At 34.1% G+C, this 21,129-nt stretch overlaps 1 protein-coding gene across 9 annotated transcripts in view; it reads left to right on the forward strand.

The window, feature by feature from the left end:
* Positions 1–21,129, forward strand: part of Tenm1 (teneurin transmembrane protein 1) — an 875,459-nt gene that overhangs the window by 231,690 nt on the left and 622,640 nt on the right. For 8 of the 9 annotated variants that reach the window (XM_070039761.1, XM_070039760.1, XM_070039769.1 and 5 more), the window contains one exon: positions 18,693–18,975. The exons of the other annotated variant lie outside the window; for it this stretch is intronic. In XM_070039761.1, the coding sequence (XP_069895862.1) occupies positions 18,759–18,975 (217 nt within the window). In that variant the 5' untranslated portion in view covers positions 18,693–18,758. The remainder of the gene's footprint in view (positions 1–18,692; positions 18,976–21,129) is intronic. 9 annotated transcript variants of the gene reach the window in all.

Genomic DNA, 21,129 nt, shown 5'->3' on the forward strand with positions numbered 1-21,129 from the left:
TTTAGGATTTCCCTTTAAATGCTAAACTTTTCAATGCCTTAAAATTAAAGGCAAGCAATTAGTGTTTTTAATATTTGGTTATTAGGCACAGCTAGAGGTCGAAGATACATTTTATATCAAACATGGACAACTTTGTCAATATATAGTTGACTCTAATTTCATTTTCTGTGACAAGTAGTTTATAAATGACTCACAGATCACCTCACATTTGTCAATCAATGTGCATTCTAATATCAAGACATCTCAACAATATAAATGACTACTTATTGTTAAACATAGTAGATGTCACCCATGTATTAGTCACACTTTCCCAGGAATAAATGCCTTAATGTAACACTACATTAAATTAAGTTTTAGTGGGCCTAAAGAATGACTTAAAGATATATGCTTTGATAGTAGCCTTTATGTAAGTTGAGTATGATTGAAGAACTCTGTGTCATATTTAATCAAATAATATGCTTTGCACCATTTCTGAGGAATCAAAGTTTAATAAACTATATTTAAATTTAGAACTATAATTAAGGAGAGTGTTAGTAGTACATACTTGTAATCCAGTTATTGGGAAGCAGAAATCAGAAGACCTCAGTTCAAGCTGAGCCCAGGAAAAACATCACAAAGACTTTATCTCAACAAATCAGCTAGATATGGTGGTGTTTTCCTGTAATACCAACTGTGGAGAGAAATAAGGTGATCACTGTAAAGTAATTATTGAAAGAAGAGAATGGTATGTAGCTCAAGTGTTAGAGCACCTGTCTAGCAAGCATGAGGTTCCCTGTTCAAATCCCAGCACTGTCAAACCACTTATATGCTATTCTTTAGTTCATCTTTAGCAATATCTATTATAGTATGAAGTGAATTCTCAATCAGTTTTCTTGATGACTCAATGCCAGAATAAATGAATGTTGACTATATTATAAATGCTTTGTTGAAGAAAAGGTAAAAATCATGTACTATGGGTATTTTGCCCTTTGATATTTGACTAAACACCCAAGAACACTCAGTGAACAAGTAAGCTCTAGAAATACCCAGGACTTCAGCAACTTGAAGCCTGGAGCATTTCAAGTCCTTCTACAAAACTAGAAGAGGGGAAAGGAGCCATAGCTTTGCATCAATGAATCCTAATAGAGGAACTTTATTTAAGACATCAATACTAATATTTCTAACAAATTTCAAAATTTTAAACTATTTAGAAGTATTAATTCATATGTTCAAGTTACAAATGATATAATAGATTTACTCTGAGAGTGTGAAAGAGAAAACAATCATTGTTAGTTTCTATGTATAGTGGAGGAGCTCATTTCTTCTCACTTAGTATTAAATCTCCAGAAGACATCAGGCCAATCCTGTCTCTGCCCTAAAGATGGAAGAACCAAACTTGTAAGAATCCAGCCCCATAAAATCCATGGATTCAAAAATACCTGAACTTTGGGAACATAAGTAGTATACTCTGTAGCACAAGATATCTTCTTTAATTGTCTACAGTGGGACCTAAAGTTTCAAAAGCAAAAAATAATGCTTAGTCAAAAATACTTAAATTCCAGATGACCTCTATAAAAAGCAACTTCTTCTAGGAGGAGAATTTAGTTCCAATTAGTCATTAATCTCTCTAAACAAGTTGTTGACAGGTAGACTTCTAGAAAACTTGTGAGAGAAAGGCTGTAGGCATATCAAGTAATACTTGATGAAGGAGAGGAATAGATGTGGAGGAAGGATGAAGTGAAGATATTATTTTAGAATCTTTTGTCTAGTTAGGGACCAGCAAATAGCTACTGGGATTCTGAACAAAATAAGGGAAAATATCTCCTGTTTATGGGTGTTCATATTTGTGTATATAAGTACTGACATGTATGTTTAAGAAAGGAAGATTGAAAAAGTAAGAGAGACAGGCAGATGGAGACAGAGAGAGACAAAGAGAGACAAAGTAGTAAGTCCAGAAAAAACTTTACCACCGGTTATTGATTTTAACTTACAAGACCTGGTAAATTATTATGGAAGAACATTTTTGTTATTTAATTTTTAATTTATTTATTGTTATTGCAAAGGTAATATACAGAGGATTTATGGTTACATAAGTCAATACAGAATACATTTCTTTTTGAACAGTGTCACCCCTTTCCTCGCTCTCTCCCACTTTTTCCCTCCCATCCTCACCCACAAGTTGTACAGTTCATTTTCAACATAGTGTCTAGTGAGTATTATTACTGCATTTGTTCACCCTTTGTCCCACCATTTCTGTACCTCCTCTTACCCTCCTCATGTTAATGAGATAAATGAATGATGAAAGAATATGATAACCAAACCAGAACAATTTCTAGAGTTCATTTTGATAAATATTGTTTTGTATGAACATATGCATGTAGCTATTGAGTCTTTGTGATCCTCTCCTAAGCATATCCTCTTTTGGTCTCCTGTGTGAATGTCTAGAGTCCTGTATAATTTACCATGTCCCAGTGTGTTTTTTTCTTTTACCATCCAGTGTGTTCATTTGTAGATATATAGTCATATACCAGTTACCACAAATGAAGGAAACAGTGCGACTTGTGTTTCTCTGGGTCTGGCTTGCTTTACTTACTATAAATTTTCATTTCTTTACAAATGGTACAATATCATTCTTTCTGATGGAAGAATAGAAACACATTATACATATATGTATATATATGATATATATATGTATACATATATATATATATCATATTTTATTGATCCATTTATCCACTGAGAGTCATCTGGGTTGATCCCATATCTTAGCTATGGTAAGCAATGCTTCAATGAATATGGTTTTGCTGGTAGATTTAGAGTGACCTTGTTTATAGTCTATTAGATAAATGCCCAAGAGTGGAATTGCTGGGTCATAGGGAAACTCTATGTTTAGTCTTTTGAGGAAAAATCTCTTCCTTTCCTTGATATTGTCTATATTTTCTGCAAATCTTTTAAACTGCTTTTATACATACTCTTTAGTCAAACTTTTGTTCCATTTTAAGCAATCTAATTTAGAGATAGTCTATTATATGTTGCTCAAATTTAGGTTATTGACTTGCTCAGTCAAATCAATTTATTCATGATTCACAGATTGTGTCTATATATGTGCATTTCAGGAACTCTTTCTTGCTTATGCATCTTATAGAGTTAATGCTAATTAGCTTCCATAAGCTTCTGTTTTCTTACCAATAACAAGATTGTTGATATTAATGACAACAATAGCAGCCAAGAATGAGAAAATTGGGACTTATTTTATATACTACACTCCACTATAAAATTCATGAACATTACTTTAAAATAGCATACATTGTTCGTTTTTACGTTAGATAGTTTTTACCATTACAAAAGAGAATAAAAAGCAGACAATAAAATATAACCCTTAGTGATACCATCTAATAATCAAAATAATCAAAATTGCTTACAGGCAATTTTCCTACAAAATATGAGTGGTACATGCTTTTGTTAAATGCCACATACATATTATGAGGAAGATACTGTTCATTTATATATGAATGATATAGATGAGGATACATGATGTTAAGTTTAAGGAGTCATTAATAGAGCCCAGTACTCTCTCCAAACCCAAAGATTTCTCTTAAAGGTTATATCTCATTACTCTGCAACAGAAAAATTTAAGGACTCATAATCCTCCTTTAGCTAGTTCAATCTCTAAAGCTAAAGCAAACACCATACAAGCAAGCTTCCCAGTGAAGAGCTTTGACATTTAAGGACCAGCTCTACTAAATGAAAAAGATTTGACCACACCAATGAAGGACCAATTATTTGAACTGATAGTTATATTGCAGGAAAAATGTTCTGTCTTCACACAATTCACCATCCTCTTAAATATGATGTCTTCCTTCAAATATGGAAATTTCCCCGAGAGGTATCAAAGATTCTTGGAGCACCAGAGTAAAAATTACATGTTCTTAACAATCTATAGAAACATCTTTTTCAAAATGAACCTGGTGTACTGCTCTCAAGAAGCATTCTTACTTGGTCCTTATGAAGTTCACTGACTTTAAACTACTAGATTTTCTTACCTTAACTAGGATCTATTGAAGAATTGTGTTATAACCTTTTAGGACAAAAGGGGCAAAGATATCATTCTGAAAAAGAAAACTAATTGCTTTTATCATATATATTTTTTATTTTCCTGGGTTGTTTTCATTCCATGAAGTTAAAATAAGAAGGAAGAAATGATGTTTCTAGCTAGAAATAAACCTAGGAGTTATTTGGATTTAACTGGAATAATAGGGAATTCAGATGACAATTATAGTCTTCCATGCAGTGAGTAAACAGGATAGTTTGTACCCACAAATGGGTCAAACATATTGCATTCTGTATTCCATCAAGTCATGCCAAGTCTATGTTCTCATGGGTTTAGGTTTCAAAAGAAAGGGCTTGGAGGTTGTGCATTTCCTGGCATGGGGTATACCTCTTAGTGAAATGAAAGACATTTTGCAGACAAAAAGCTGGCATGAAACATACCTTTGATTTCACCAGCAAGCATGCCATATGTCACAAAATTCTACTGCTTCCTCCTTGTTATTTCATCTGAGTGCTTCTTTCCTGCACATGGCTCACAGGTGCAGTTAAGTAAAACAGATAGTACAGTTAATTGATGCAAGTGACTTGAATTCAGCTGGGTGTAAGTTAGTTATTTTATAAATGAATAGTTTGTCGAGTTCAATAGTCTTCATAGGAAGTAATATAATGTAATGAAAAGAATACCAATGAGTTGTGAAACCTATGTGTTTGTCCAAGTTCGGATGCCATCTTGCTAGATGACCTTTGATAACTATCTGAGCATCTATGTTTAGGAGAAGTAATAATGTCCTCCTAAACTGTCATGCCAGAGAGATGTCAGGATGTAAATAACAGTACTACTCATGAATGTTAGAAGTTTGAAAAAGTCTAACGCATTTTGTAATATGTATGATGCTACTAATCTATATATCTTATCAGACACAAATGCATATGAATATATCAAGAAAGGACAGAAAGGAAAACATAATTAAACTGTTGTGGAAGAAACTTGATGAATTCAATATAAAAAATACAAAGCCTTTAAAGAAAGTAAAAACCATTCATAATCACATACAAAATGGACAATTGCCATTAATCTTCTAACACTTCTTTTCATCTTTTAATTAATTTAAATAGTTGGTAATACATTTCTGTTTTTATAAGTGGTACTGTTTTCTGAAGACAAATTAATTTGAGTTCACCACAGAAAATTCAGTTAAAACTTAGTACCTTCATCACATGTAACCAGCATTAGTTAATTTTTATTAATTTACATTTTTATTTTTCATTTAAAATTGTATTTTAGTATTTTCCAACATCATTAACAATTCTCCAAAACTATGTTCATGTTTGAAGTAAGGCACATGATTAAATAGACTGAACACCTGATTTTCTTTCTTTCTTTCTTTCTTTCTTTCTTTCTTTCTTTCTTTCTTTCTTTCTTTCTTTCTTTCTTTCTTTCTTTCTTTCTTTCTTTCTTTTTTTTTGGTCGTTGTGGGGCCTGTACTCTGGGCTTAGGCTCTGTCCCTGAGCTCTTCAGCTCAAGGCTAGTGCTCTCCCACTTGAGCCACAGCACCACTTCCGGCTTTTTCTCTTCATGTGGTGCTGAGGAATCAAACCCAGGGGCCTCATGCATGCAAGGCAAGCACTCTACCACTGAGCCACCTTCCCAGCCCTGAACACCTGATTTTCGACTGTTGGTAATCTCCCTTCCTCCCCATACTTCTCAATTGCTTCCCTTTTCTCCATGGATTTTTGAAGTAAACCCAAAATGTCATATGGCTTCAGCCATTAATATTGATTATATCATTACAAGATATAAAAAGCCTTCTGACCTTACTTACAGTACCCTATTGCACTTTAAAAATTAACATGAAGGTTTAATGCTGTCAGATACTGTGCACATTTTGTGATTTCCCAGACTATCTTGTTTGTAATATTTTCATTTTTCCAAATGTGAGTCCAAATCAAATACAGATATTTCACTTAAATTTCTATGTCTCTTTTATTTTTTCATTTAACCATACTTGGTGAAAAGCTACAATTTGTAGATTTTCTAAATTCTAGATTATACCATTTGTATACCCATTGCATTATTTGATTACAATAGTTTCTGTAATCTAGTAACCTAATAGAAACAGTGCATAATACATGTGATTACAAAATTTCCAGAAGCCACAATTAAAACATTTTAAAATGTGAAATTAATTTTATTAATATCTTTTCTTTGTCCAACAGCTTCCTAATATTATCATAACAATATTTGATACATAGAAAAATCACTAATAAAATAATTTATTTTTTGCAAAAGTTTCTGAAATTGTAAGTACAAAAAGTTACTAATATGTGACATTTCTATAAAATCCTGCCAATACAAAAATCAGTCATTTGGATAGAACTTCTGGCTGTGGTCTTTGGAGGTGATCTACAAATGCACTTTCCAAAAAACAATTATAAAGCTCAAAAAATTCACAAAAACAACCATTTAGAAAATTTGGAAATCAACCAAAAGCCTACAGCAATCCAAGAATCACTGATACTTGAATAAATTCTTGTGTTCTGTGTAATAAAAATGAGAATTTGTATTATTTTGTTCTAGGACTTCTTGTGCTCCCCCTCCCTCATTAAGATTAGTTAATGCCAGGAATATGATAGAACAGTCTGTAAGAATTGTAGATGCACCATTACTGTCAAAGATGGTTTACTGGGTGTTTTGAAGTACCTGATGCCCAAACAAAATGCTATTGTTATGCTACTGCATAACAATGCCAACAGTTCCAATAATCAGAGACATTGGTTCTGTTGATAAGATGCATATTCTTTTTTTCCCTTCAGTCCTGAGACTTGAATTCAGGGCCTGGGTGTTGTCCCTGACCTCTTTTGCTCAAGGCTAGCATTGTACCACTTTGAGCTACAGTGCCACTTCTGGTTTTCTGATGGTTAATTAGAGATAAGAGACTCCTGTACTTTACTGCTGGGCTGGCTCTGAACCGTGATGCTCAGTTCATACCCTCCTTAGTAGTAGTTAGGATTACAGGCATGAGCCACTAGAGCTCAGCATAAAATGCATATTCTTCATTGTGGCTTTGCCTATGTGCAAAAGACAAATATCCAGAGAGGCCAAGTCAGCTTTTCATTTTTGGTCAACCTTGAGACCAAAAGTTGCACAAAGGATATATGAAAAGGCTATATGCAAATAAAAACTCTAGAAAGTTTGATAATGATATGAGCTTTAAATGAGTCTCTTTCCCACAAAGATATCAATTGGCAGAGGACAGAACTCTTGAACTCTCAGGTGATTAGGCACAATCTACAACAACTATTGACAGAACAGAGCTACAGGAGTCATGGTTGACACTTAGCAAATGAGGCTATAAAGTGTGTATATATAAAACAATAAAACTGACCAGAGATACCAGTAGCCACTTATCACAACTTGTTTGGGATAAATCTAGAAAATTATCAAAACAAAAGTAAAAACAACCTTTAGGGAAAAATAAAATCCAGATTTGGAACATATTACCTAAAATGTACAATTTTCAACAAAAAGTGTGAGATATGCAAAGAAATAGGACAGCATGACACATTCTGAGTAAAAACAAGAACAACAAAAATATTCTGTGTAAACTGTTTCTAAGTGTCTCCAGATGTTACGATTAGCAGAGAAAGATTCAAAGCAACCTCAAATATATTCAAGATAATAAAATATACCATTAGTAACTTAATGGAAAGTATGACAAAGGAACATATCATGTTTTGAGAAGGAAAAGAACCAATGGAATTTCTATGGTTGCAATGTATAAAAATTTAAATGAAAAATCCACTAGATGTACTCAACACCACATTACAGTCATATGCCTGTAGTCCTAAATAATCAGGAAGCTGAGACTGAGGGTCCAGCTTCAAAGTTAGCCTGGCAGACACATCTGAGAGACTCTTATCTCAAGTTAACTAACATCAAAAAGCTAGAAATGGAGATGTGGCTTACATTGTAGAGTGTTAGCCTTGAGCAAAAAACAAATCAATAGCACATGGGCCTTATTTCAAGTACAAGTACCAACACACACACACACACACACACACACACACACACACACACACACACACACACACACATACACACTGGAAAAGAAAACCATTAGTTAATTTGAAGACTAATCTGTAGAACTTATTCTCTCTGAAGAACACAGAGAGAAAAAAAGATCAAAGAAAAAAGAACTTGGTGACATGTGAGACAACATCATCAACCATAGGACCATATGTGTAATGTGAATGCCAAAAAGTAAAAGGGAAAGAAACAAAATAAAACAATATACAAGATTACACTCAGAAATAAAAGATATGAAATACTGATATACACTGCAATATGATGAAAGTTAAGAGCACTGAAAAAAAAGTCAGATATGTAAAACCATACATTGTGTGATTCCGCTTATAGAAAGTGTCCAGAAGAGGTAAATACATAGATACTGAAGTATATTAGTGATTAGTAGGGACTGGAGTAGGGGGAGGCATATCAGGAGTTAATATTTAATGGATATGGAAATAGAAATGTTTTAAAAATGGATAGTGGTAATGGTTTCTCAACTATAAGTGAACCTCAAATCATTGAATTTGACATTAAAATGGGTGAGTTGTATTTATGTTATAAAATAATTATACTTAATACCCAGGTGCTTGTTGCTCAAGCCTGTAATCCTAGTTACTCAGGAGGGTGAAATCTGAGGATTGAGGTTCAAAGCCAGTGACGGTAGGAAAATTCATGAAACTCCTATCTTCAATTAACCCCCCCCCCCAAAAAAAATGGTGGAAATGGAGCTGTTGCTCCATTGATAGAGTACTAGCCTTGAACCTGAAAAAACTCAAAGTATCCAGGCTCTGAGTTCAAGCAAGTATGGAAAAAATGCACTTAATAAAGAAACAATAAGCCAGCTAACCACGAAACAAAATATCTAGTGCTTTGTCACCAAAGTATGGCTATTACTTTTGACATAAACATGCATTTTCTCAAAACAATGGATAGCCTAGCTTTGGTACATTTTAACTGTAAAAGACATTAATAATCATAACTAAATTATTTTAACATTAATATCGTGCCTTAATACATAGTCTAATATTAGAGTCATCTGCAAGCATTTTGAGGAAGGAAGGAAATTTAACTTGTGCTGTGCTAATGTAAAGGAGGTAACTGGTTCATCCGGTGTCATATAGTAAATGACACAATAGACCAAAACTCAGACATCCTGACCCCAAATTCAGTGCCCTTTCTGTTTCATTATTTGAATCCTACTCCCAATGATAGCAACCCACTTACAATTACCTTATATTACTCCAAGTTGGTGGATGTGAAAAGTTACACATTAGAAGAGGGAATCACAAACTATAGGACATCTGTCCTATAGTTCTTACAGAGCATTTGTTGAGATGAGACTGAAGAAATCTAGCAAATTTCTGCTTCTTACCTGAATGCATATGATATGTGTCAAATGATGTGTGTCAAACTGATCACACACTGCTAATACCATGTGCACTAGTCTAAGTTCAGTATGTACCAGGTAGAGGGATTTATATTGTAGACTGACCCCCAGAGCCTTACAGAACAGCCATTGTCTTCATAGTTTCTCTGGTTTTATTCATAGTATCATAGGATACTACACTTTGCATACCAGGATTTGAAATGAGTGAGCCTTATGCTCACTCATCTTTCTTGAACTGCTGGTGCTCTAGCATTTGAGACACACCAGCTCCAACCTGTTTTCTCTGGTTAATGTAAAGATGGAGTCTTCTGGGTTTTCTGCCCCAACTTGCTTTGAACCACGATCCTCAGAATCTCAGCTTCCTAAGTAGTTAACCAGTACTACAGGCATGAGCCACCAGCATCTGCTTTTCCTGGACACCTTTAGGCCACACTGTCCAATAAGCACATTTCTCTTTGTTACATAAGTGAAACCAATTATCTTTCAGCTTCAGCAGCTTCCAGAAGCTACTTGAGCATTTTCTAAGTTGCATCTGAAAATAGACAGCTTTATGTGAGTTGTTCACTGTGGTTACAGCAGCCACCGTTACACCTTATTGCTGAAAGTTTGCAACTATTTATCACAAAGAAAAGAATACTTTAAAAATTAACCCATTAGACTTGACTTCTAGCTGTATGATCTTAAAGAAATTATTTTTCTATGCTTTTTTTTCTTATATGAAACATAGGAAAATGTATCTCATAAAAGTTTTGAGGATTTAATGTTATTATGATTATGTTACATGAAAGAATACTTGTTCTTTTTCTATTCCTTTTTATTATTGATAAGCATAATGATTATACGTTATTACTAATATTTTTAATTAGAGTATTGCTCAGTATCACTTATTACCACCTATGACAACATTTTGAGTTACATGATATTCATGATATTAGGTACTTCCCCAACATTATAGGCAGGAAATGGAGGCACACTACTTTGTCATAAAACTGACTCTAGCATCTACATATTAAGAATCCAATATAGGATTATTTTTGTAATATTAACCTTCTACCTTTGCCATAATTGTGATTTGTCCACAATAGCAAATCCCAAAAAACATTGTTAACCTCTGTATCCACCTCAGCAATTAAATTACTAAAGGATATATATATAGTTGTAACATATGTTATGTTAATTTGATTAGCTCCTTTTCAGGCTAATCTTTAGCATAATTGAAAATAAATTTCCAGTAGTTAGTAGTGCGAATGCTGCTGCTTCAACTTGTTCTACATAATACTTGAAATGGTTACTGATGAAGTGCCAAATTTACTGAACTAATGCTGGAGATGGGTAGCAACAAAGAATGTTGATTAATGCTTGCTATTTGTAAACTATGTAAGAAAGCATTATGTGTGGTTATAATACCATATTTAAAGCCTATTATTTGTCAAGATACTATATTAAATTTAATGCTACATTTTGTATAAGTATGTTAATGCTAAAAGTACCATGAAATTTACAAGACCCCGATGGATTTCATTGTAAGCAAAATGAATTGAATGTGATTATTTACTTAAAGGAAATAAGTAGCTATTGTTCTTCTCTAAAGAATGACAAAGCTTTTATATATTGAGTTACCTTCAATTTTCTTGAAGATTGTTCCCTCTATTAAGTGTTTAAGCAATCTACATAATCCATCACAAAGGATATTGAGAAAGTTATGAGACAAATAATTTGAAATTACTTTAGGAGGCTGTTAGACTTTCAAAAGATAGTGTGATAGAGATGTCATTCCAATGCAAACATGACTTATTATTTGCAAATTACTAAAAGATAGAAATAGTCTATGTATTTATACAATTTCAAAAAATATCTCTTTCTGAACAGGATTCTGTATGTTAATTTTGGAATCCATTCAGCAATTGTCACTTGCCTACTATAGTATAGTCATCAAGGTCATAAAATGCTTAGTGCTAGTCAAGAAGAACTCTGTCCAAACTCCTGTATGTATGCATGTGTGTGTAGATTTGTGTCTGTGTTTGAAAGACAGACAGAGACAGAGACAGAGAGAATTCCAAAACAGGCAGCAATAGGGAATACTACATGAGAGTAAGCTTTCAGTCTCCCAAATAGTTGCCTAGAGTTTGTAGAGAATCAAAACATCATCATCTTTCCCATTTACTAATTCTTACCTCTTTCTATTTTTCTTGTGTGATATAGTTTTAGGGTCCATCAAACTGACTTTTAACAAAAATAAGGAGAAATTTAAAAAAAACAGAAGCAGCTAGAAGAAATACTTTATAGAAAGGATCTCAGAATATTATACTTTAATTGTAGAATTAAACAACTTACACATTCTCTTCAAAATTGCCTAAAGAGCCTGTCAAGATACCACAAGGATATCAACTGCACCTTTTCTCACAAATGAGTTCAGTTTTAGAGGAATTTTTTTCCAAAGAGTAACCTTTTCTCTTTCCATTGTAAGATTTCTAAAAATTGTAAACAATTAGTTTAGTCAAATACCTGTGAACCAAATTGATAAACAGAATTCAATTTCAACACTGGAATGTTTCATCCTAAGTATAACAAAACATCTATGTAGCAAGAAAGCAAAATTGTGCAAAAGAAATCTCATTCTGGATAAGACCCCTACTTAGTACATAAAAATTTCAGTCTATGTCCTAAAAATGATGTCTTTTTATCCACTAAAATATTATGGTATATATGTGACACAAGACAACACAGGCCAGTTCTATGGCAAAATCAAACTTAAATTTTGGCTTTATGTATCTACCTAGGTCATCATCACACACCAGTCAATGTTTTTGCGTTCAAATTCAGCCAATGCACAATATATTTTGTGACTAAATGAAGCTAATCAAATATCCATTTAATAATTCAATATTAGCACATTGGTTTTGTAGAAATTTGGGGGGTTTTGTGAGCTTAGTATTTTTCTGTAGCAATTTGTCTATACCCAGTCTGTGACTACATTTCCCTTTAATATAATAGTCACCAAAGGACAAACATAAAAATAACAAAGAACAATAGCCTATGAAAGACAGTTTCAGCACATAATGTAGCTAAAGTTTTAATTTATAAGTTGTATAGCACCAGTATAGTTTAATTTTTAAAAACATCTTTAAGGTTTCCATTAGAGTAATATAAATGGCTTCACAAGAGAGATTTAGAACTAGAAAATATACAGAAAAATATTGAGCCTCACTTACAATCAAGGAAATGAGAATTTAAAGAAGGCACCATTAATTTACTTATTTTTAAAAGACAATAAAAGTAATACTCATTATTGGCAATGGTACAATGAAAGAAGAGTGCTCATGCACACTGCTCATGGTGTGTATATAATTACAAAAGTTTCAAATCTTTTGGCTCATTAATTCAATTTCTTGGAATCTATCCTAAGGAAATAATTTTTTAAAAATTGAAGATATTAACAGTACCTTTATATGGCTTCAGTTATAATACTCATCAATGAAGGAGGAGGAATGTAAATATTCAACAATAGGGGGATGCATATGAAAATTATGCTACATCTACACCCTATGGAGCCATTAAAAATGGCAGTTATAGAATCTATGTAAAACTTGCAAAAAATCCTAACAGGAGAAATAATCATGAAGGGAAAAAGAGAAATTCATGTATATGTGGTTAGAAGAAAATGGTCTAGGTTGACAGCAGTCATTCCTACTGGCTTGTAAAACTATGAGGAAGTTGTTTCCTTCCATTCTGTAAAGAATCAAATAATTATGTTATTTTTACAGTCACACTCCCAAGCAGTTCACATAGTGTTTCTTTCTTTTTTTTTTTTTTTTTTGGTCGGTCGTGGGGCTTGAACTCTAGGCCTGGGCGCTGTCCCTCAGCTCTTCAGCTCAAGGCAAGCACTCTACCATTTGAGCTACAGCGCCACTTCCGGTTTTCTGGTGGTTTATTGGAGATAGGAGTCTCATGGTCTCTCCTGCCTGGGCTGGCTTTGAACCGCGATCCTCAGATCTCAGCCTCCTGAGTAGCTAGGATTACAGGCGTGAGCCACCAATCCCCAGTCTACTTTATGTTTTGCTCAAGGCTGTGTTCTATGACTTGGGTCATACCTGCAGTGGCTTTTTGTCCTGCTGAATTGGAGAGAAGAAACATGGATTTGTATGCCTCAAGTTGGCTGTCTTGGGACCTTTATTTTCATAATTCAGACTCCTTAGTAGGTGAGATTATAAATTTTAGACATTGTCGTCTAGCTCACATTCATTTTTAAGAGTTGAGGTGGCTCATGCCTATAATCCTAGTGAATTGAGAGGCTAAGATTTGAAGATCATGATTAAAAGCCAGATTAGCCACAAAGTCTCTGAGACTCTCATCTCCAATAAACTAACAAAAAAGGCAAAAGTGAAGTTGTGGTTCAAGTGGTAGAGCACTAGCCTTGAGGAAAAAAAACTTGGGGACAGAGCCCATGCCTTGAGTTCAAGCCCCAAGACCAGCACCAAAACAATCAAGTTCAGTATTATCTGAATCAGTCAATCTGAATTAATGTACAAGGCCTATATGTGAGAAATACTATAGTATTTTTAAAGAGTTTGATCCCCTTTCTTCTATTTCCTAGGTACTATGTGGCCTTATTTCCTCCATTTTAGGAAGGCTTGATCTCCTATGTATCCTTCACTTTCTTCCCTGAGGTGGAGTGAGAGTTTTTCATTAATGCTCCAAATCACAATAAACGATTATGAGTAGGACTGGTCTGTATGTGTTGAGGATAAACCCAAGCAAAATTTCACTTTGAGTTATTTATTACGAATTAGAACGATAAACAAAATAGAAGGATAGAGGAAGCAAAAGAGGCATGGGTTCCAAAGCAATATTTCAGTGCTATCATGCTATAGTAGATAGGTGTATATCTTAGGAGGGCTGGGAACTAGAAAAAGTCAGGAGGGAAGAGGTATGATGACTAATGTGAACCAACCCTAGTATCTACACACAATTTTTGATAAATTAGTCAAAAGTTCCCTTCAATGCAAATGCAAACATGGAATGTGATGGATAAAACAGTTCGTTGAGCTAATATTATTTCATTATTTTACTCCTAGAATAACAAACTTACCATGGAGGGGAAATTTTTTTCCACATAGGTCATTTCCTGGTGTTCTACTGAATGGCAATATGGAATAATAGCTATGGATGAGGCCATTGGAGAAGTTTACCTATCTGTTTGAATTAGGTTATTCACTTAACTGTTCTTGTTTATGATTTTCTCTGTTGCAAAATAGAGAATTAAAATAGTACCTACTTCATTGACTACTTTAAGAATTTAAAAGTTTATATAGGAAAAGCACTACAATACTGCCTTGTACCTGTTGTCTCATATAAGTTAAGCTGTGGTCACTGCTGTTTTTCTTTTCATGATGGTAATTCTGTCTTTCAAATGCCAATGACTGCCACAAACCAAGTTGTCTTTCCCTAGCCTTACGGGAAATAAATAAATGAGTTTACACTTTCCTGGGTCTCTTCTGAAGTCATTTAAAGTTTACCTTGTTAGCAAGTAGAGTCAAAATCAAAGGGCAAACCACAGTAGTGACATTTGAATTTATACTATGTGAACTCTCTGAATGCAGCTGCTGCAGTAGATAATAGTGGTCTTATAAGTATTTTCCCCATTCTATTCCTTAATAACATATTCTTAGCATAGTCATTGCTTTATTGAAAATTTTATCATTATCAAAATAATAGATAAATACGAATTATTTTGATGTGAATAGCATTATATATACATTTGGTATTTCTTTGTGTTGACAAATATTGTCAATGCTGGACTTCCAGAATGACATGGTTGTTACTGAATGACAAAGTCATGAAGCAATTATGAGCTATCTTTTACCATGAAGCATTTGGAATAGCATCTTTTCAGAATTATTTTGCGTTTAAGCTTAATATTCTTGATAATGTTAAATTTTGGCTGTTTCATTTTCAAATAATGAACTGTTTGCCAGTGAATTCAATCTCAGCTTCTCAAGATTTTAACAAATGTCACGGTTAAGTACCTTCAAAGCCCTAGGCACAGTACGTGCAACTCTATCTCACAGGCCTAAGAGACTTGGAATGTTTCCCTCATCACTTCAGTCACTGACACAAATTTTAGGACAAAATTTTGTGGAGCTAACAGCTTTGTTGTTTAAAGGAAGATTGCTTTCAAGGACACCTGATAACCTTGAATAGGTGTGACATTCCTAGTTGATTTATGACTATGAACAGCTGTGATTAGAACTTTGAAAATGGTTCATAATGGTTATATGAATCTCTGTGTCTTTCTCTCTATCCCTCTCTCTCTTTCTCAGGAATACCTATGTTGCAAATAAATATACTGAAGGAAAAGAAAATATGTAGGTTTCCATAAATGATAATATGTATAATAATTTAAACATGATAATATGTATAATAATTTAAACATGATTGATCATAGTCACACAACACAAGATTAAGTCTGATAGCATAGGTGTGCAATAGATTTTCAGTGGCTATTGTGTCCCTGATAGTGATGATCAAATAGACTGAATCCAACTTCTCTAATTCCTGTGTCTTAATTTAAATTACAGAGGTATTTAATCCTTCTTTGTACTAGAGTTGTTAATTTATTGTTTGCATTAAGCTGTAAGTTCCTTGGAGGTCAAAACAATTTTTTATTAATTTTCACATTCTCTCTAGATCTTCTTGAGCATTTTCAACAATTGCTTAATCACTCATTCAAAATATATTGATCAAATAGCTACTCTATACCATTCATTGTCTTTCTTCTCAGGGATATAGCAATGAACAGAACTTACAGTGCCTAACTTCATGGAGCTTGTAATTTAGTGGGGAATGATAGGTGGCAGACAGTAAACTAAGTAAAATATGTAGTTTGTCATTTGTTGATAATATCTTTGAAAGAAAGTTGAATAGGACCATTTGGGCTGTTTTTTCAATGAGAAGTTGCAAAGGACTGTTGGTGAGAACATGCCTGGCATTTACAGAAATGAATCAGAGAGTTAGGGCAGCAATAGTGCATGAAAGAAAGGGAATACATGAGGAGATGTGTTTGCAGAAATAGTGTAGGGCTCTTTTGGGCTCTTGTAAGCCTTTTGTCTTTTATTTTACAGAAATAGGATGTCTTGCTACTTCTTAGCAAATGAATCATACTCTTTCTTATATATTAAACAGGTTAATATGTTCAAACATCCATTCTGGCTGCAGTGAGAAGCAAGTTCTAGCTTGCAACAGACCAATTACGAATATACTGCAGTAACCTAGGTGGAAATGACTTGATCCAAGCTAGTATTGAGGAAGTGGACTTATATGGTTGGATTGTTGATATATTTCAAATGCAGAACTGGTGAATCATTGCATATGAGATGTAAAGGACTGTAAATGGATGACTATGTTTTCTTGGCCTGAACAAACAGAAGACCAAAGAGGTCATCTGCCAAGATAGAAAACACTATGAAAGGATCAGGTTTAGGAATGGGTAGGAATCAGGAGTTCAATTTCTGACATACTTAAGTTTGAGATACAATGATAACTTTTATCTCAAACTTGTTTTTTTAGAAAACCGAGTGGAGTTATGGAAAAAATTTAGCTATTAGTCAAACCTCAGGCTTAGAGGAGAGATCATTAAGTACAACTACTCTTTGGAAAGACATGAGTTACAGGGAAAACACAAAGGAATTAATTGGTGTTAAAATTAAAATGTTGAATCATCAGTACATTTTCATTTATAATATCATATTTGCCTTTGCTCTAATCATCATATCTGATGTTAAATCAAACTAAAGTTGGTATCTTTCTGGACCACTGATAGGATTAGGTTATTTCTAACATGTATGTCTAGGGTAGTGCTAAGAGATATGAGAGATATAGGCAATATCGAAAGGTCTAAGACTGAAGTCTCCCATTAGAGGATCTTAATATGTGGTAGGGAAAATAAAATCTCAATTTCTAAAATTTTGCTCACACTATAAAGAAGATATGCCTTTTAATGCATATCAGTCTATCCAGAAAACTTGGCTGGGTGATTTCTGTGTTCTGTGTTTGCCGTAAATGCAATAGGATTCCAAAAGGACAGATAGGTTATTATATAGCCTCAACATGCCACATCTAGATGTCTATTAGGTTTCTCTGAAAATGGCTTTAGAGAAGAGCTGAAGAAAAAGAAAGGAAGCAATTTCACTACTCAGTTTTGTAGTAGGATTTTTAACATTGCCTACAAGGACCAAGTAGCAGAGTTGCAACAGTGGATAGAAATGGTGATAATCAAATAATCTGAAAAACAAACAAAGAAAATAAGCACCTTTTTATTGGACTTTTGGCTTTCCACAGGACTTTGACGTCTCAGATGGCACTTGATCTTTTCAACCCTCTCTGTGCTAAGTAGGGCAGCTAATGCCTCTACTGGCCTTAAGAGCTTCAGCAGCTCCTAGCTCAGCATTCTGTGGGGAAAGGAATTTTTTTCTCAGTGATTTATCATGGAGTTTAATATTCCATTTCTAAAACCGATTTAGATCATGCTGTTCTTATACCACTACAGTCAACAGAAGTGTTGTTTACATCCTCTCTGTATTAGGAGGAACAAAAATTTACCACTGTCTAACTCATTAAAAATGCTCTGCAGGCCTGAGGCTCAAAAGCCACAACACAAACACAAAAGAGCTCAGTGCTCCTCAAAGACACTTTATTTCATGAGCTCTCCTACGTACTGCTCTCACCCAGAATCCTTCCCTTCTTCAGAGCTTCTATTTTAAATGCAATATTAAACCAGAGGCAAGAATGTGTTCTTTGCCAATGCAGTTTACTTACCAGTTTTCATTTCAAATGTGGGGTGTGCTGAGTGACCATTTTCAAATCAGATAACCTTAAAAAAAATCTCACTACTGAGTTTAACATTAAAAATACATGTACACCACAGCAAACGTTAGTTCTTTATTTGCATTTCAATATAAATATTTTTTAGGCTATCTCGATTTTGAGTATTTTCTGACAGTGCAATCTCCAGCTTAATCCTAACTGCCTGCCAATATACGCATGTAATACAGAGTGTTATTATTGCCTCCGGCTAGCTTCATGTCATCTACTTTGTCTTTTGCTTCACTCCTTTGATAGTATTATCAGGACCAATTGTGTATCTGCCAGATGCGTTTCCTTGCAAAAAGGACAAATCTAAGAAGGGTTGTGTTTTTCACTCTCTTCCAGAACTGCCTTCATTAAAAGACTTCCTCATCCTTTTTTTTAAATGAAACTGAGCTTGCTTAATCAGAAATGGAACAAACAGACTGCAAACCTTACCAGCCTCTGTCAAAAGTCAAGCACGAAATGGATCTAGCTTATACCAGTTCTTCTGATGAGAGTGAAGATGGAAGAAAACCCAGGCAGTCTTACAACTCCAGGGAAACTCTGCATGAGTATAACCAAGAGCTGAGGATGAATTACAATAGCCAGAGCAGAAAGAGGAAAGAAGTAGAGAAATCTACTCAAGGTATGTTTTTTAAATTGTATTTAGAACTATTATTTCTCCTTAGGGAATGCTTGTATGCATAAACTTATGTTTCAAGACAAATTTGCTGATATTAACTGGTTAATCATTTGTAGTGCTCACAGAATGTCTTTCATATGCTAACCCAGCTGAGGTTGTAGGTTTACATGTGCTTTTTACGGATTATGCATGAATTTGGAAGCAACAATCCTCTTATCAGAGCTTTCAAACTTTGTCTAATCCTACAAATAGCCATTTACAGACTAAAGGATAAATAATTTATAGTAAGATGAAAAGTAAATAGCTAAGTGCTTTTCAAGCCATTGCCTATATGGGACAAAAGTCTCAAGTAAATATTTGACTGCTGAAAAAAGCTAGCAGGTTAGCAGTGACCAGCAAGCAAAGATCCAGAATGTCTATCAATAGAATGCACAAACATTTTACAGTACAGTGCAAAACAAAAATACGAATTTTCAGAGCCTTTAAAAATGCACTATATTTTGGAAGCATATTCTTTGGGCAGCCTTGGATTCTCCATTGTGAACAGACGAAACAATTTGAATTTTAAAAAAACCAAGTAGATGGAAATACATCTATTTATTTTCAATTGAGGGATAAACAGTCGTGCATACTATAAAAAAAAAGATGTTCCCATCAGCAGAGATTATTTATTCTGGATAGTTCATGCTGCGATTTAGAAAAATAGACTTGGTTGTATAGATCCTTGGTTCTCAAAGTATTAACCTGGACTCAAAAACATCAGCGTAACTAGGGAACTTACCAGAAATGTAAATTCTCAGACCTCACCACCAGAATTCTGATATGTTTTTTCCCATCCTAACCTTATTTCTGAAAACTAATTGTGAATTTTTAGTTACATCCTGGACATTTCAAAATAAACAATAGCTGATCACTCATCTAAATGCATCTTAACATCAATCTCAGGTCTTTCTTTGTGTCACTAGACATCTGTTAAGGATGCCCCACTTCTCCCAGGTAGCCAACAACTTTCTGTATCTAATAAATTGCTCATTTAGGAGATGTGATCTCTATATCTCAAATTCACCTTCCCCCAATTCTCATCAACATTACTCTTATTATATCACCTAGGCTATAAGGTATTTTTTTCCAAGCTAGGCACCAAGTTATTAAAAAAAATCTTGACTATTTGCTATACTGCTACCTCTTGACAGAGAAAGATATTTTTTGTGGTATTGGGGTAGAACCCAGAGCCATATACATGCTAGACAAGCACTTTACCTCTGAACTACATCTCCAGCTCCTAAACTTTTCTTTGGAATATTCTCTGCTGATTTCCTTGATCTCTTTCAACCTTCTTTTGAGGCCTAATTTGTAGTAAGCATCTTTTGTCACTCAATCCATCTTGTATCATCTCCTTAACCATTATTAACCATAAGGCAGGTGATATATTTCTGTGTGAACTTTTAGAATGCTTTCTTTAGAACTCTTACTTCTTATTTACCTCTTATTATGATTGTGTGTGTCTTGCCAGATATATGATTTCCTTGCTGATCTGTATATATCCTATAGTTGTTTTATTAGTGAAATTAGTTGCTATCAATTTAAATACAAATGCTTTTCATGCACTGAAAACTGTTGCTTAAATATTAGCATGTTGACTGGATGCTATGGCTCATGCCTGTAATCTTAGCTACTCAGGAGGCTGAGCTCTGAAGTTCACAGTTCAAAGCTAGCCAGGACAGGAAATTCTGTGAGACTCTTATCTCCAATAAACCACTAGAAAACCAGCAGTGGTGCTGTGGCTCAAGAGGCAGAGGCTAGCCTTGAGCTGAAGAGCCGAGGGACAGCACCCAGACCCAGAGTTCAAGACCCATGACTGACAAAAATTTACCATGTCAAATGTGGATATTATAAAAACAAATTGCTGTTTTCTAATTAGTACTGAAATCTTATACCAAGAAAAAAATTTAGATTAACCCGTTTCATACTAGTACTTAAAGTTAGAGTAACTGTTCGTGATATAAATTAATTTTTAGATTTATTTCTGATATAATTGGTATAGGCTCTGTATTTGTCTTTCAAGTAATTCATGTTAATTTGTCATATGGTTTTATACAAGAATCATTCATTCCATAAATTAAAAGTGTAGATAATCAACAGACTGTATGTTTTCTT

The sequence above is a fragment of the Dipodomys merriami genome, unplaced genomic scaffold (genome assembly GCF_024711535.1).
Source record: "Dipodomys merriami isolate MVZ:Mamm:240054 unplaced genomic scaffold, mDipMer1.0.p SCAF_3, whole genome shotgun sequence".
Lineage (NCBI taxonomy): Eukaryota > Metazoa > Chordata > Mammalia > Rodentia > Heteromyidae > Dipodomys > Dipodomys merriami.